At 38.8% G+C, this 15382-nt stretch overlaps 1 protein-coding gene across 1 annotated transcript in view; it reads right to left on the bottom strand.

Annotated features, from left to right (window-relative positions):
- The window catches only part of ipo7 (importin 7), a 21388-nt gene that overhangs the window by 3708 nt on the left and 2298 nt on the right, over positions 1-15382 (bottom strand). Inside the window, exons 2-21 of the mRNA XM_014026809.1 lie at positions 13817-13898; positions 10644-10797; positions 10344-10502; positions 10097-10253; positions 8690-8779; positions 8481-8575; positions 8308-8392; positions 8077-8211; positions 7723-7822; positions 7551-7627; positions 7334-7450; positions 6226-6315; positions 5952-6117; positions 5717-5877; positions 4113-4241; positions 2719-2785; positions 2444-2569; positions 2200-2297; positions 1017-1112; positions 684-904 (exon numbers count right to left, since the gene is read on the bottom strand). Coding sequence (XP_013882263.1) covers positions 684-904; positions 1017-1112; positions 2200-2297; positions 2444-2569; positions 2719-2785; positions 4113-4241; positions 5717-5877; positions 5952-6117; positions 6226-6315; positions 7334-7450; positions 7551-7627; positions 7723-7822; positions 8077-8211; positions 8308-8392; positions 8481-8575; positions 8690-8779; positions 10097-10253; positions 10344-10502; positions 10644-10797; positions 13817-13898 — 2405 coding nt within the window. The remainder of the gene's footprint in view (positions 1-683; positions 905-1016; positions 1113-2199; positions 2298-2443; positions 2570-2718; positions 2786-4112; positions 4242-5716; positions 5878-5951; positions 6118-6225; positions 6316-7333; positions 7451-7550; positions 7628-7722; positions 7823-8076; positions 8212-8307; positions 8393-8480; positions 8576-8689; positions 8780-10096; positions 10254-10343; positions 10503-10643; positions 10798-13816; positions 13899-15382) is intronic.

Genomic DNA, 15382 nt, shown 5'->3' with positions numbered 1-15382 from the left:
ATACAGAAATGATAAATGTTAATTTGTTGCAGAAATATCTAACAATATAATGTACGATTTGTTGTTCAAGGAGGAGTCAAAACTTAGTTTTTTCTTTTTTTTGTTTTTGAAATTAAGTTTATTTTGATTAAACTTATTTATCTGAGAAAAAAGGGGCAGATATAAGATTTTGTCTTCTGCTACCTTTCATTTGTTTTATATAAACATTCACATTACACACACACAAATTAACCCCACAGAAACTTAACTGACCCTAAAACTAACCTAAACCTTGGTCCTAAACCTAACCCCACACCTGTAACATGCATTTGGACCCGTGGGGACCTGACAATGGTCCCCATGATTCACTTCGGTCCCCACCTGGCTGCTTTTTTTTGTAAAAAAATAACCCACATTGTAGGAACCCCCCCCCACACACACACACGTTATGCAACATGTTTGAACAATTAATTAGTAACTAAGTGTTATCTGCAACTTCACCACTAGATGTCACTAATTCCTGCAGAATGTGTCAATAAACAAGTTATATGTGCTCATCTATGGTCATCACTCTTTATTATTGGAAGAGGGGGAGAGGAATCTCATTATTAACTGCATATTGAGGTGTAATTTATTTATTGCAAATAAGCKCAACTCTGAGCTGTAGTTTGTGTTATGAAAGGCAACAATAAAAAAAGTCTCACCCGAGGAAGCAGTCCACGTCTTTAAGCCACTGGGTTATGAAGTGGTTGGTGATGGGCTCCGTGTGGTTGGGGAAGCGAAGATTCTCCAGGGTGTTGAGGAGCAGAGGGGGGCTGTAATAAAGTGCAGCTATGGCCACCTGCAGGCACATGGTCCTCAGCTCGCTGGTCTTTACCTCCCGCGTCAAACGCTCCAACGCAGTGCCCACGAACAAGGGCACGACCTGCAGGAGCAAGTTCATGTGTTTAAACAAACAAAAACCCGGCTTCGTATTTCCRYTTTGTGCTAAAAGAGTAACAGCTTTGTAATTTACTTGTGGGAGATGAAAGACTGACCTGATCAATGCCGCGACCTTTGCACTGTAGAATGATCACCTCCAACATCTTGGCTGCATGGCACTCAGGGTCTTCACCTGGATCACCTGTCAGGATCTGTAGTTACARGAGTTAAATTAACTTGAAACATCATGATTAAATACATATCATGGTTTTAAAGTGCCTGTGACATGCATATACGTGAAATACAAGAAGTCAAAGGAAATTAATTTATATTTAAGAAATGATACACATGATTCTACCTGCTGTGTCACATATTTGGCATATTTTCTTTTGAATTTGCCTCAGCTTAAGTGAAACAGGACGTGACATCAAAGACAACTTCCTGGTTTTTATTTAWTGAAACATTATTTGAACTCTGACTCTCATATACCTATGATGGTGATTAAAATAATCTAAAGAAACATCAGATTTTTCTCTCTTTCGCTCTCTTTGCATTCAGACGTTCTCCTCTGACATCACTTCCTGTTACTGAAAATGCAAATATCTCAACAACTGTTTATCTCAGCGGTGTGAAATATTTTTTACAGTATGTTATCTTTCCAAAAGTACATTCATATTTATTATAAAATATTGATGTCACAGACACTTTAAATCCTACTTTATATAAAGTGGAACTGCAAAGCTTTGGTTTAATTTCTCCTTATTGTAACTCCACAACCCTTTTCTGAGGCATGTCTCAGATCAACCCGATTTGAAGCTGTCTCTTTAAATGCAACACCCCCCCACCCGCTTTAATTCTAGTTTCATAGGAAGGATTTACGACTATATAGCAGCACAGAAATGTTTTACCATTCTTTAAGCAGGCATATCCCATTGAGATCACAGATCTCTTTTGCAAGGGAGGCCTGGGCCTGAAGGCAAACTAATGCACGTTTTCAGGGTTAATTGGAGTAAAATTAATAAAAGACAAAGACGCCAACGAGGGAAGACGTGTCTATCCAGAACTTATTTGGAAATTACATCGCAAAAACATTTTCTGAACAGATTGAAAAATATGACCCAAACTCAATATATTAAAAAAAAATCTACGTTGACTAGGAGGGATTAAGTTAAACTTTTCTGCAATCTGCACTCATAGAGACTCAAAGTACACAACAAAACACATTTAACGGCTTAAAAAAAGCTGATTTTGCTTTGKTACATTGACTTTAATATAATTTAAAGCAGGTGCATCTTTTACCTTTTTGCACATGCTGTAGATAATCTCCAGGTATTTAGTGTCAGACAGGAGGGTGTCTGTATCAACTGTGACATAGTTGTGYAGGAGAGGCATCATATCTGCGAAACAAGCAAAATCATATAAATAAAAACCATCAACTGTAAACTGTTACAGTAAACTCATAGCCTACAAACAGCTTTTGAGTCTTCACTTCGCACTAAAAGACGCTTCATATTTAACGCAAACGTTCTGTGAGTGCACACACCTGTGAAGTAATCAAACCCATCTTGCTGGAAGACTTCATACACAAGTGGAAGAAGCTGCCACATTTGTGGTGACACCTGCTGGCAGGTCAGGCTATGAGCCAAGGACAGGATCTCCTCATAAAATTCTGGGAAGAGTGAAAGAAAGCCGCCGAGTCACAGGAGGTAAACACGGGGCTGTGTATCGTCGACGGCTTATCTCAAAAGCTGGCTGACGAGAGTTTTAATGCGAGGTGCAGGTGGAATGTGAAACACCGGGAGAACCGGTTGTGCTTACCCAAGACATGTTGCTGCAGAACTGTGCCAATCACCTGCAGACAGATGCCCTCCAGCTGCTGAGTGATCTGCAGTAAAAAGGTTAAAAGGTCATGGGAATTTTATCTACGCCAACAAGCTCAGGCAGAACTTTTATCTCTATAGCGCGTTACACAAGTACACAAACTGTCAGAATGTTTAACAATGTATCCTACTATTTAGTAAACAAATTCATTATGAACTGCTGAGCCTTAAAATATGGGAGAAAACTAAATGGAAAGAATAAAAATTTACTTGAAAGGCACAATTAGATTTCTTCTTTTCTGACAATCAACAGGGCTTCTAAAATTACTTAAATGTGTCTAAATAGTGGAAAACTATCAAACAAGCATTAAATATAAAATCTATGAACAGTCTAATTACCTAAGCAACAATGAGAAATCAGAGTGTGTACAGAAATTCTTAAATTAAACATAATACAGGGCTTTTCAACATCCGGCCCGCGCCAATTGGTTTATTCATCTCTTAAGCCCAAACCTCTGGTTTTCTACTTTAATTACTCTAAGTTCTTTTAGCTGGACAGATGTGTAGAAGCTGGTAAAAACCATTTCTATGAACATCCAAGACAGTTAAATTTATAAGCAGTTGAAGATGAAATTATGAAAGTGAAAATAAAATTGGTTTAAAAATTTGGCAAGTCAGAGTCAAATAGGAGGCAAAATGTGTTCTTTTTTTTTTTTGATATTGTTTAATTATCACTACTTTTATAGGGTTCTGTATGCTGTATTCATGATACAACACAGCAAAATAAACTACTGGTATTTCAAAGGTAACAGATCTTTGTAATACTTGGTTTATTTACATAATAACTTTAACTGCTGGATGTTCAGAGCTGTTGGTCTGCAGTAACTGTGGCCCCCGGAGAAATTTAGTTGAATAGCCCTACCTTTGAATAGCCTCACAATATTTCATGATTGATTTTTGCTAATTTCTTTTACTACTTTTTTATACATTTTAAAACTCTATGAACATCTGTATTAGTAGATGCAATGTCCTGAATTCCTTTGTCAAACAAAAATAACTGCACATCCTCAGCCTGGATCGACTGCTCAGCCACCACACAGTGGTTAATGGTCRGCTGGCTCTGAGCACCGGGGAGTGCATCAGCAGACTTGGTGGAACTGTGCCCCGGCACTATTTCTAGCTCCTGCCTCAGCCTCTGAGTCATCTCGAACACGGTGAGAACAGAGTGTGTTCCCAGGAGTTGGTGGGTGGATGTAAGCGTGTTGGCAGGAACCCTTGCAACACAACCAGAGCTGCTTGTGCAYATGGAGTGGCGCCGAGTTGAGCGGTCAGCTGAGTGTGTGTTCATGTGTGTGTGTGTGGGCAGTGCRCTCTGTGGTTATTGCTGCTAACCTCTTTGTGGTCCTCCACCACACTTAGCAATGTGTCGATGGTGTTGAGGATGCTCATGGCAGTCACAGCCTTGTCGTCGCCCCCCTCCTCGTCAGGCCCCGTCTGAATCACCTGGTTGAACGTCATCGCCTGACAAAGAGCAAAAATCAGTACTGGACGTTAATATCGGCCCAGTTTTCCATATCGGACAGATACCGATATTCTAAAAAATGACAAATATCGTCCGATACAGATACAGTATCAATACRGATATATCGTGCATCTCTACGTTTTATTTACAATTAAACTGAAAAAAGTCAACAACAGAAGATTTGTCTATCCAGCCATACATGTTGGAGTCAGAGTATGACCCAGAACCAGAATCTGACCAAGAACCAGAGGAGAATTAAAACGAGGAAYCTGTAGTTTGTAAGTCCAGACCTAACTTGGTAGTTCCATCGCAGATGGTTTGATGTACTAGTTCATAAAATGGCATCGAAAATAGAGAAAGCTGAACGTGCTGAAAAATATGACGCAAACAAAATATAGATACCTTTGAAGCACCAGGAGAGACTAAATTCAACTTTTCTGCACTCCTAGAGCCTCCAAGTACACAACAAAATGTATTTATCAGCTTAAAAAAAAATAGATTTTGCATATGTTCCCCTTAAGACTGACTGTTAGATATTATGGACATTATGTGTTTCTCAGGCATATATTTAAATTCTATACCATAATAAAGTATCTATGTCACCTTCAGTTGGTATTAAAATGTTGTTTATATGTTTAAATAGAAAATAAACTTGACTTCTCATCATAACTGTTTCTTAACACCTTGAAATTGGCCTCTGTCTCTTTAAGAATTTCCTTCTGCTTCTGTCTCGCCCATTTCAGCAGGGGGCTGGGTAGGAGTGTGTGCTCTCTGATGAGGAAGCTCAGCTTGGAGACACAGCCCAGAGGAAGAGCTGGTCCCAAAAGGTGGTTCTAATCCCAACCAGTCATTTCTGCTCCCCTGCCTGGCTGCCTCAGGACACTACAGGATTTCTCAAACATGCAAGAATGAGTCAAAGCAAGACTTTGGGCATGTTTTTGATGAGAGAATAACATTATAACATGATATAAAACTCAAAAAAGTTGATTTTACACGATATTGCCCCTTTAAAAAGCAAAATAAATAAATAAATTACAACTACAGTAAATCCATGCTATTAGTTTCTCATATTGGTGATTAATGTGTCCTCAATTAACAATTTGTAGCAAAACCTACAAACGCCAACCATCCCCCATGTTTGTTTACATACAGTAACAGCCAAAATGACTAAGCAGGGTTCCCACACATTGGTCAACATCAAATTCAAGAACCTTTCAAAGACTTTCCAGTTCCAATTTCCTCAAATTAAAGAACCACGCAATTACCTACTGCTACCGCAGAATGTTACCAATAAACAGGTTTGATTATGTAAATTCAATGAAAAACTGAGTGTAATTTTTGGCTMTTTTCACAAACTTTCCAGGGCCTTGAATTCATTTTTTCAAATTCACAAACTTTCAAGGATTTCAAGGACCTGTGGGAACCCGGTAAAAAGACAGCTCCGACCCGCCCGCTCTACACAAACGACACTCACCAGATGCTGCGTCATCTCCACTGCGATGGGCGTGACCTCCTCGCTGTACTCGCAGATCATCTTCTGAATGACATTAGTGAGGTCGTCGTTTTCCGTCTCCCTGACGATGTTCAGCAGCGCGTGCATCACCGGCCGGATGTAGGGAGCGATGTACTCTTTGGCTGAAGAACACAAAMCCTCGGTCAGACGGCAGCCCGAGCGGCTCGGTGAGCTCGCCGGCTGCGGTGCTGCTCACCTTTCTCCTGGTTGCTGATGAGGACCTGCAGGGCGATGGCGGCCTCCACCTTCACGGGCATCTCGTTGTCGTTGATCAGGCAYTTCCGGGTCAGCGCCAGAGCGTTCTGCAAGTTCTGATCGCTTTTGAACTTCACCTCGCAGAAGTAATGCAACACCCAGCAAGCCTGGGAGGGAAAAAAAAGAAAATGCACACAATGTGGTGAGACGAGTTGAAACAAAGCTGTGCAGCTTAAGAAGGTGGATGCAGGTGACGTCTGGTGATTGATACTRACTCTGGCCCTCATGTAGCCCAGTTCACTGCGGAACAAGGGGAAGACATGATTCTGCAGCATGAACTCCATCTGGTCTTTGTAAATCTTTTTCTGTGGGATTAGAAAAAACAAACCCTGAGCAACTTTCACACAGTTAAATACTTCACAAAACATGAACAGAATTTAGAGTCTGCACATTTAAATCACTCAGTTGGGGTCCATATAAAGTGGCTCTGCAATGCTTTGTTCCTCCTTATTGTAACTCCACAAGCCCCTCTTTCAACCCTTTTTCATCTCAGTTCAACTCGTTTTGGGGCTGTCTCTTTAAATCCAAACTTCACATCCTGTCCCGCTTTTGCACTCCTAGTAGGGCAGCAACTAARGATTATTTTCAATAATCGATTAATCTGTCGATTATTTTTTCGATTAATCGGCCAAATCATTAAAATGCTTAATTACATAAATATGAGTATATAAAAATTAATTTCATTCCTGTATAAATTAGGGATGCAAGTTATTGATTAATGAATTAATCTGAAGTTGATTTATCTTATACATCGACTAATAATTAATTGATTAGCAGCCATTTTCTTAAAAAACAGTTTTCTCTTGAATCAAGAGGGTCTTTTCATAACATGGATTTTTTAAATAATCTGTTGTATTAAAAAAAAAAAACCAGAAGCACATCATAAATATTAACAATTTATGCCAGCTGTATTAAATACTGACTGAAAAAAATGTGTATTTGTCATAAGTGAAACATAACAGAAGTTTAATATGTTGCTGAATGAGGAAAATAGATTAAAATAATAAAATGATCTTAGACGTAAATCTATAATTATTTATTTGCATTTAGCATTTATGATTTTTCTTTAATTCTTTAATTTTTGCTTCATTCTTGTTGGTTCTGTCTGACTGAAACGGTTCTATGGCCCAGTAAGCAGTTCTGAAGCAGCCCCTCCTCTTCCCCTCTCCCCTACTGAGGCAGACCTGCTGCTCACATCTTTTTTTTTTGTTACATTTGTTACAAATGTTCACTAGCTTGGATCAGAGTACACTGCAGCTATTTAAAATATGTGGAAAACAGTAATTATCGGGTGTTGTGTTGAAGAGGCTGAGAACAGTTCACCTTCAGTAGGATTTCAGCTAAAGAGCCGATCATATGTAGGGCACCGTCTTTTTTCCTGGGGTCTGAAGCGAGATCCGTGAGAATCTGATAACAGAAGCCCATTGTCTTTTGCAGCACCTGAAATGATAAGAAATAACAGAGCTCATTATTTCTTCAGTTTCTAATCTAATCAGTTTCCATTCAGGAAGAATTAGACCATAAATTATTGTCAACTAACTTCTTTCCTCTTGTTGCAGACGGTGAAAAGAAGCGTCTGGGCAGCTGTTGTTGGGGAGATGAAGTCCTCAAACACATCTAATTGAGACAGCAGAAACACGGAGAAGCCATTAAAGTCGCCACGCTTGCACTGAATTCCTTTCCAGTTACAGGCACCGGCTCTCTTTGCTCACCAAACTTCATACGGATGTATTCATAAGGATCTTCCTGCCAAAGCTCCTCGTCTGAATCTGTGTAACACATGAGGGGGAAAACCACATCCTGAATGATGCCCTGGAAAAACAAGAGATGTGTCGGAGAGGTTTAATACGGACCAGCTGCAGATGAGCCAACAGATAAATGACAAAAAGAGTTGCTTCACTGCTTTGATCAGACAGAAATCTTGGGACAAAATAAGATCTGATGCTCTGATTGTGGTTTAAACAGATATAATTCTCGCAGAAATTAATTCTTCATAAAATAAAATAAAAAACATCTTTTTACAGAATCAGGAAACAATTATTACACAGCTAAAGTTGTATTTTCACCTGCATGTGTGGTTTGAGGCTTTTCCATGTCAGAGCATGTGCTATTCCCTGGTTGATGTAGTTGAGTGTCTGCTGGAGCACTCTTGGAGCCACGTACTGCTTCTCCTTGTACTGGTATAACACTTTCAGCAACACCTGTTGGACAAATACACATAAAGGAAGTTACTTATACTGACATGGTTCACATAAAAAAAAAAATCACAGCAATTGAGCAGTAACAGGTCATTTTACCTGCTGGGCAGGGACTGCGTACTCCTTTAGGAAAAGGTCAGCAAACTCTGTGTACTCTTTGGTTGTGTTGCCTGGACTTCCATACCTGCAGAGGAACGATTGCTCAAAACATTAAATAAGTCTGGAAAGTTTTAATCTCTAAAGTTAAGGAATGAGGAWTTTTGGATCTTTACCTCTCGAACAGCCGAGCCAAAATGTGTAGAGCCCATTTCTTACATTTCCACCACGGCAGCTCGGGTCGCTCATCTTCATCYATCTGCATCGTCTCCTGCACGGATATGAACAACGTTGGTACGGTCTGCTCACGCTAAACTAAAAATCATTTGAAGCTTTTGTTGCTAAGCTATATTAAAGCAGCTTAAAACAATATAAAGTTTCTTACTGGGGGCACATCTCTGTCCACTACTGTCTTCAGGATCTCCATCCATTCTGTAAGATTTTGTCTGTTGATGAGCTCCAACGGGAGGTTATACTGGGAAAACAGAGAAAATTAAGACCTGCACTATCTAAATAAAGCCAAAAAGCACACAGATGGGTCAGTGTGCTTTTGAGTAACTTGTCTTTCATTTAAAAACATATTGAAAAGTGGAAGATTATTCCATTTTCATCTTATACTCCAAAAATGGTCTTATTATTTTGTCAAAGTTCATCACTCGACCTGTGAAACCAGCTGTGGCTTTAAGGTCTCATCATGATCCTTTTAGAGAACGGCTTCATGTGCTAAAAGCACCAGAAGCTGCAGGAAACAATTTGTATCAGTGATATAKAAACTACAGCTATCATTAGAGATAGGTTAGAGATAGTAAGCCTGTGATCCAGAAGGTTGTCGGGTAAAAACCACAGATTGAGCAGCCCCACTCTGGGCCTGTGAGAAAAGGCCCTTAACCCCTCAGCTGCTCCCCAGGCGCCGCAAAAATGGCACCTCACTGCTTCACGTGTGCTGGGAAAAATGCAGAGAATTAATTTCCCCACTGAGAAACAATAAAGGTCAATAAAATAAAACAAATAAGCTGACACCTGATGAAGAATGTAAAACTAGTTATCTAGCATTTATTTATTGCTGTCTGGTTAGCTAGCTAGAAAACAAAATGTGGTCATTTTATCCCATTATTGGACCAATTAAAATGAAGCTAGATAACTTTTTTTTTAATTAGCCAGAGGGGTGCTCAAGCCATTTGGGTCTGGGGACCCCTTTCAAGGGCGAAATAATTCCAGGGACCCCCCCTCATAAACCCCATGCCGTTTTAAAAGACAATTTGTCATTTCAACCCCTAAATGCCATGGGAATATATATATTTTTAAAGWTTATGATGTTTGTTTTTATTAGTCCATGCATTTTTAAAAATAAAAAACAAATTAACAATTTTGTGAGATTTTTTGAGGACCCCCAAGATACCTCTCGCAGACCCATGGGGGTCCTGAGACCGTAGTTTGAGAACCTCTGAGCTAGACTAGTGTCAATAACAAAAAACAAAAATCACAGTCTGTAGTTAGCTAAAGAAATGCAAGAGTAGTAGCTAGAGCTTAGGTCTTATTTAAGGGTTATTAAAAAWTTATTTACCTAGCTCCACCTTAAATAGTCTGATAGCAACAAAGTTAAACTTCCAGTTTGAGGAAAAAATATATTTTTGCATTTTTGGAGCATAATAGGAAAGCAAAAATAACCATCGTTTTTTTTATTTTTCTATATCTGTTTTTAAAACGAAAAATCAAACGACCAACAATACATGGACCCAGGTGCTTGTGTGCGTTTTTTTTTAAAGTCATGGTCAAACTCCCGTCTAATTACCTGGAAGAGGGCGTAGAGGATTTTGAAGATCTGTTTCTGTATGAGGACAGAATCACTGGAGTGGTCTGGCAGCAGCTGGATGCAGCGATCTTTCAGCATGGGCATGAAGATGTGCATGGCCGCCACGAGAGGCTGACGCTCCTCTGGTTTCTTGTATCTGTGTCAGGAAACAGCATGTCGGTTCCACCACACGTGCTGCTCGAAGAGGTTTAAAAAAATAAATAAGAAAAACGGAGCTCCGACTCACTCGTAGTTTTTGACGAGCTGGTAAAGGCAGAGCAGGATGCCCAGCCATCCTAAACTGTTGTCTGACTGCAGATAGAAGGCGATCTTGTCCACGATGCTCGTCCACTTGCCGGGGTAGTCGTGCTTGATCATGTGGTGGATACACGTCGTCAACTGGACCCTGGCGAGTTTAAAAAGGGCAGATTTAAGATTTCAAAAGAGACAAAAAATACGAGAAGTAAAAACGGGAAGGGAGAAATGGATGCGTGATGAAACTGGAGTTCCTCTAGCTCGCATCACAGCCAGCAGGGTAAGTGGTTACCTGATGCGCTCAGGGGACTGGATGATGGCCTCCACTATGTTGTCTCGAATGAACTGCCTGTCTTCCTCTGGGATGTTATTAACGGGCGGCTCTGTGCCTGAAGAGTCTCCATCACTCCAGTGCTGAACTATCTTGTTCTTAAGGTAAATCACTCCTACACAGGAAGAGACCAGAGGTCAGGCTTTCACAGTATCTTCAGAGCATTAATCAAATGTAAAATACACCTGAACCACAGCGACAAATGCAAACTTAACGATCGCTGATGCCCACATTAACTAAACCGAACGTGAGCCAGACTCCATCAGCGTAACCAAACCATTAAAAGCAGAGGCTACACAAAAMAGATGAATTTTTCCACGTGTAGTCTTGAATGTAGCACCGGAGTGAGTTCACYTCTACAGCGTGGGGGCTGCGCACGGCTCTGTGACGCACAGGGAGAGGCATTTCARAGAGTAAAGATGTGAAGCCAGACGTCAAAGTGCTGACACYAAGGTCTACTTTACAGACGAGGTGATGATAATCCAGCTTATAAAAGGCCGACATAAACCCTGTCATCCCACCCACAACTGCGCCACACAGCAACTGTAACTTCAATTGATTCATGAGGAAAATAAACATTTCAAAGTTTAAAAGTTAAATAAATTCAGTTCAAAATTGGAGAGTTTACTTCTGGAATTAAGACAAATGCCAAAACAATTTTACACTAAATAAAAACACAAAAGGTTACTACAAAATTATAATGAATCACTTAAMGCWAACASCACACAAGCTGCAGAATTTAGTGTTTTGCCAATGTCAAGTTGTTACAGTACGTAATCATTTCCTTAARTCCARCKATCARCTATCGCTTGTTRCAGAGTCYGGTCGCAGGGGCTGCCACAAACGACTATTTAGTAGACTAATCACCGATAATTATTTTTTGATTAGTCAACTAATCCAGTGGTTCCCAAACTTTTTATCTTCTGACCCACAAAATATRCATGGCAAAAACTTGTGACCCCAAATATTACTAGTCTGAGTACACGAACTTCGTTTATAACCCTAAAAACACAGGCTTTTTGACAATCTAAACAATTTGTACACAAATAAATATTTATACTTATTTTGTGTTTTTGTAATAGTTATAGGGAAAATATTACATCAGCAATTATTTTATTACCCTTTAAATTGATTTCTGGAGATTATCCAAGGTGCTTCATGACCCATAATTGGGTCCCAAGCCCAACTTTGGGAACCAAAGTGCAGTGTTCCCAAACTTTTCAGCTTTTGACCCACAAATTAACAGTGGCAGAGAGACCTGTGTCCACAACTATTTTTGGATGGTAAACATTTGAATCAGGTCAACTGGGCATAGTAACAAGATTTTTTTATACTACATTTATCCATTTTAAATATWCTAACCTCACTGCTTTGTAACAACTAAGGCAGAAATGTGATTAATTCAGAAAATCTTTTCAGGACTCCACTTTGGGTGCAGACCCCAACTTTGGGAAACACTGAACTAATCGGATCATACGTTAATTGAATTTAAAACATACAGCTTATCGTGCCAGAATACAGCTGATATTATATAACCATCGTCAGATTTTAGCTATATGCTAACTAAAAATAACTGGCGTGGAAGGCAAGTTCTGCCTTGTAGGGCTGCCATGATTAGTCAACYACTAATTGACTATTAAAATACTCGACTAGTCGATTAATCATTGCAGAGCTGGGAGGCCCAGACCTCTATTTCCCCAGCCACCTCTTCAGGCTCTTCTGGAAGGATTCAAAGGCATTCCCAGGCCAGACGATAGGCAGTCTCTCCAGCGTGTCCTGGGTCTTCCCTGGGGTCTACTCCCAATCTGACCTACCTGAAACACCTCCCTTGGGAGGCGTCCAGGAGGCATCCTTATCAGAACCACATCTGGTTCCTCTTGATGTGGAGGAGCAGTGGCTCTATTCTAGTCTCTCCCGGATAAATGAACTGAACACCCCATCTCAAAAGGCAGAGTCCAGCTACCCTGCAGAGAAAACTCATTTTGACCACTTGTATCACTGCCCAGAGTTCATGGCCGTAGGTAGGACTGGGCGATTTCACCCCGATTATTGATTGAGAAAAAATTCAGGTCAATTACGGAGATCAGCTGTGAGCCTCTTTACTCGATCAAACGTGGCAGACATGTGTGTAGGTGAGGGTAGGAATGCAGACCAGAACTCTCTGTTTACTGGTGGTTTCCTTAGTTAACATGGCAAAACTTTATCTTTTTTTAAAAAAGGAAAGGAAACAAACAAAAAAATGTCAGCCATCAAACAAAATGGTTCCCACATAAATTGTTTTTTTCTTTTAGGGAACAAATCCCAAAACAGCTCATCCAGCAGCACACATCTAGTTGGGCTCCATGCAATTATACAACAACTGTCAATCAAATAAAATATCATCAATAGCAGTGAAGACAAGCGTTTCCATGACTGACTGTCAGCACCAAGGCTCCAAACAACAGTCTGGCCAACTAAAGAGGTTTACTAAACGTGGTGATGATGAATCCAGACAAAATGTTTAACTGGCATCTCTTTTGAGATTCTTCCAACCGCTTCTGTCTGAAGGAGCTGATCCTGTTTCAGGCTGTCAGGAAATCTTCTACAGATAAAAAGTGCACATTGTAAAAAACTGCATGTTATCTTTATTTCAGAGCATTAAAAAAATCTGGAGGGTTAAAAGAAAACAGACTGACTTAAATCTGTGAACTCTTCATACTTGCATTTGACCAAAAACAAGTTATTTTTAGCGAGCTTTGTTTGTGTATTCAACTTAAAAAGGGCACTTTTACTAAAACCCCATTCTGACTCACGTATTCAATCACCTTACTTTAAAACTTCTGAGTCTTAACATGAGGTCATAAATAATCACCAGTCAATTTTTCCAGTTCATAAAAAGACGTAAAAATTTGACTCTCATGCAAGAACACAATGACACCAGGAAGGTTTCATTTCCTGATCAAGTGGTATTTTTTTATATGCAAAAACATTGTGAAATTTAACACGAATATCTGCCGTAAACTTCCGTTACAAAGCTTAGTGTAAAAATTATTACTAGAAATTACATGAACATGACAAAAAACACACATTAAGAACAATATAAAGTAATCTAGTCAGAGTTTTATATGTATTATCTAAAAATAATTAGGCCTCACCTGCTTGTCTGACAGGTAAATCCAGCTGATCAGACATGGTGATACGCAGCAGAGTGGACATGAAGTTTACATGGGAGTGAGCCTGCAAAAAATAAATAAAAACAACTGAATACAAACCAGTCATTAACATGCAAATGTGAAATCTTAAATACAGTTAAATACAGTCTCCTGCAGCATTTGATTCATGCCCTTTTTCTCCAAACCCAAATTAGAAAAGTCATAAAAATAAGAAACTGAATATATGTTGGAAATCAAGACATAGTTACAATTTACTTTATGTTGTGTTGAACTAAAATTAATAAACACAAATATTACTTTAAAAAAGAAAAAGCATTCTTGCATGTGAAACACCAATAAACAGTTAAGATATTTTGGCATTAAAATTAAAAGCTAATTTTAATTAGCGATGTGAACAAGAGATGTTAGGACCCTGCTAATTTTCAGCATAAAAAAGTCAAGCAGAAAACTGTAGAAGCAACCGACAGATTACACAGTTTTACACATGGATTACAAAAAGGTCCAGCAGGACGAGGATGTTCTGCCATTCAAGAGAACCATCAACATCAATGCCTATGTGGGTGTTTTAAAAAAAAAGAAGAAGCTCCAAGCAAAACTAAAAATAAGCACTGGTGTTCGTCTACTTGACTGAAACATCAAACTGAGCATCTGGCATGAWGTGAATCATTGCTTTATTAGAAATCATATGAAAAGAAAAAACATTTGTGAAAAGTACCAAAAAGATGCAGTGATTTGAAGGTTTCAATTTTACTGATAACTTTTTAACCACAAAAACTTTGTTGCAAATGTTTTTAAAAGCATTTATTCTGACTGGAAACAAACAGTGAGAAAGAGATGGACAACATGCTAAAGTTTCAGTTGATTTTTAAACATTCGCGGGGTTAAAAACATTAGCATTTTTAAAAAGGACTTACAGTTTCTATACAGTGGTGTTTGATTATCTTATTATGTATTTTGTATGTGGAAAATATTACATGCAAGCTTTTTACTAAGCCAAAATCTCTTGATTTTATAAATGAAACCCCTCCCTCCAAAAAGCACTAATACATGAGTCTGTATGTTTTTCATCTTAAGGTTTTAGTCACAAGCTTAAAACTTAATTTTTTTGTGTTCCTTTCTTAAATTTGTCAGCCCCAGTAGTTAATGATCACTTTTATTGTATATTTATTTTCTGAAAGTCAATATTAAAAAAATAAATATATTCTGCTCATTCAGCAAAGCATTATTTATTTTTCATACAATGTAAAAATGTAATAAAATCTGGAAAAGCTAATTTTCCATACTTTGTGTAATGTGTCATGCAAACCTGAATCAAAAGCCATTAAGATTTTTTTAAAGCCTTTGTGAACTTTTTTATTACTGTGCTATTGTTTGGCAACAACCTCCAGATTTAATGAGATCCCTCGACTCCGAGTTGTTAATAATGTTAATGTCTGAGATAAGGTTGGGATCATCGTTCTTTAAAGGGATTCCTGATTAGTTGTAACATTAGACTTTATTTGATAAACATTTATTTTAACTGTAAAATAAAGACTGTAAAAATACTGT

Source organism: Austrofundulus limnaeus, unplaced genomic scaffold (assembly GCF_001266775.1).
Source record: "Austrofundulus limnaeus strain Quisiro unplaced genomic scaffold, Austrofundulus_limnaeus-1.0 Scaffold5, whole genome shotgun sequence".
Lineage (NCBI taxonomy): Eukaryota > Metazoa > Chordata > Actinopteri > Cyprinodontiformes > Rivulidae > Austrofundulus > Austrofundulus limnaeus.
This window is presented reverse-complemented; position numbering and strand designations above follow the sequence as displayed.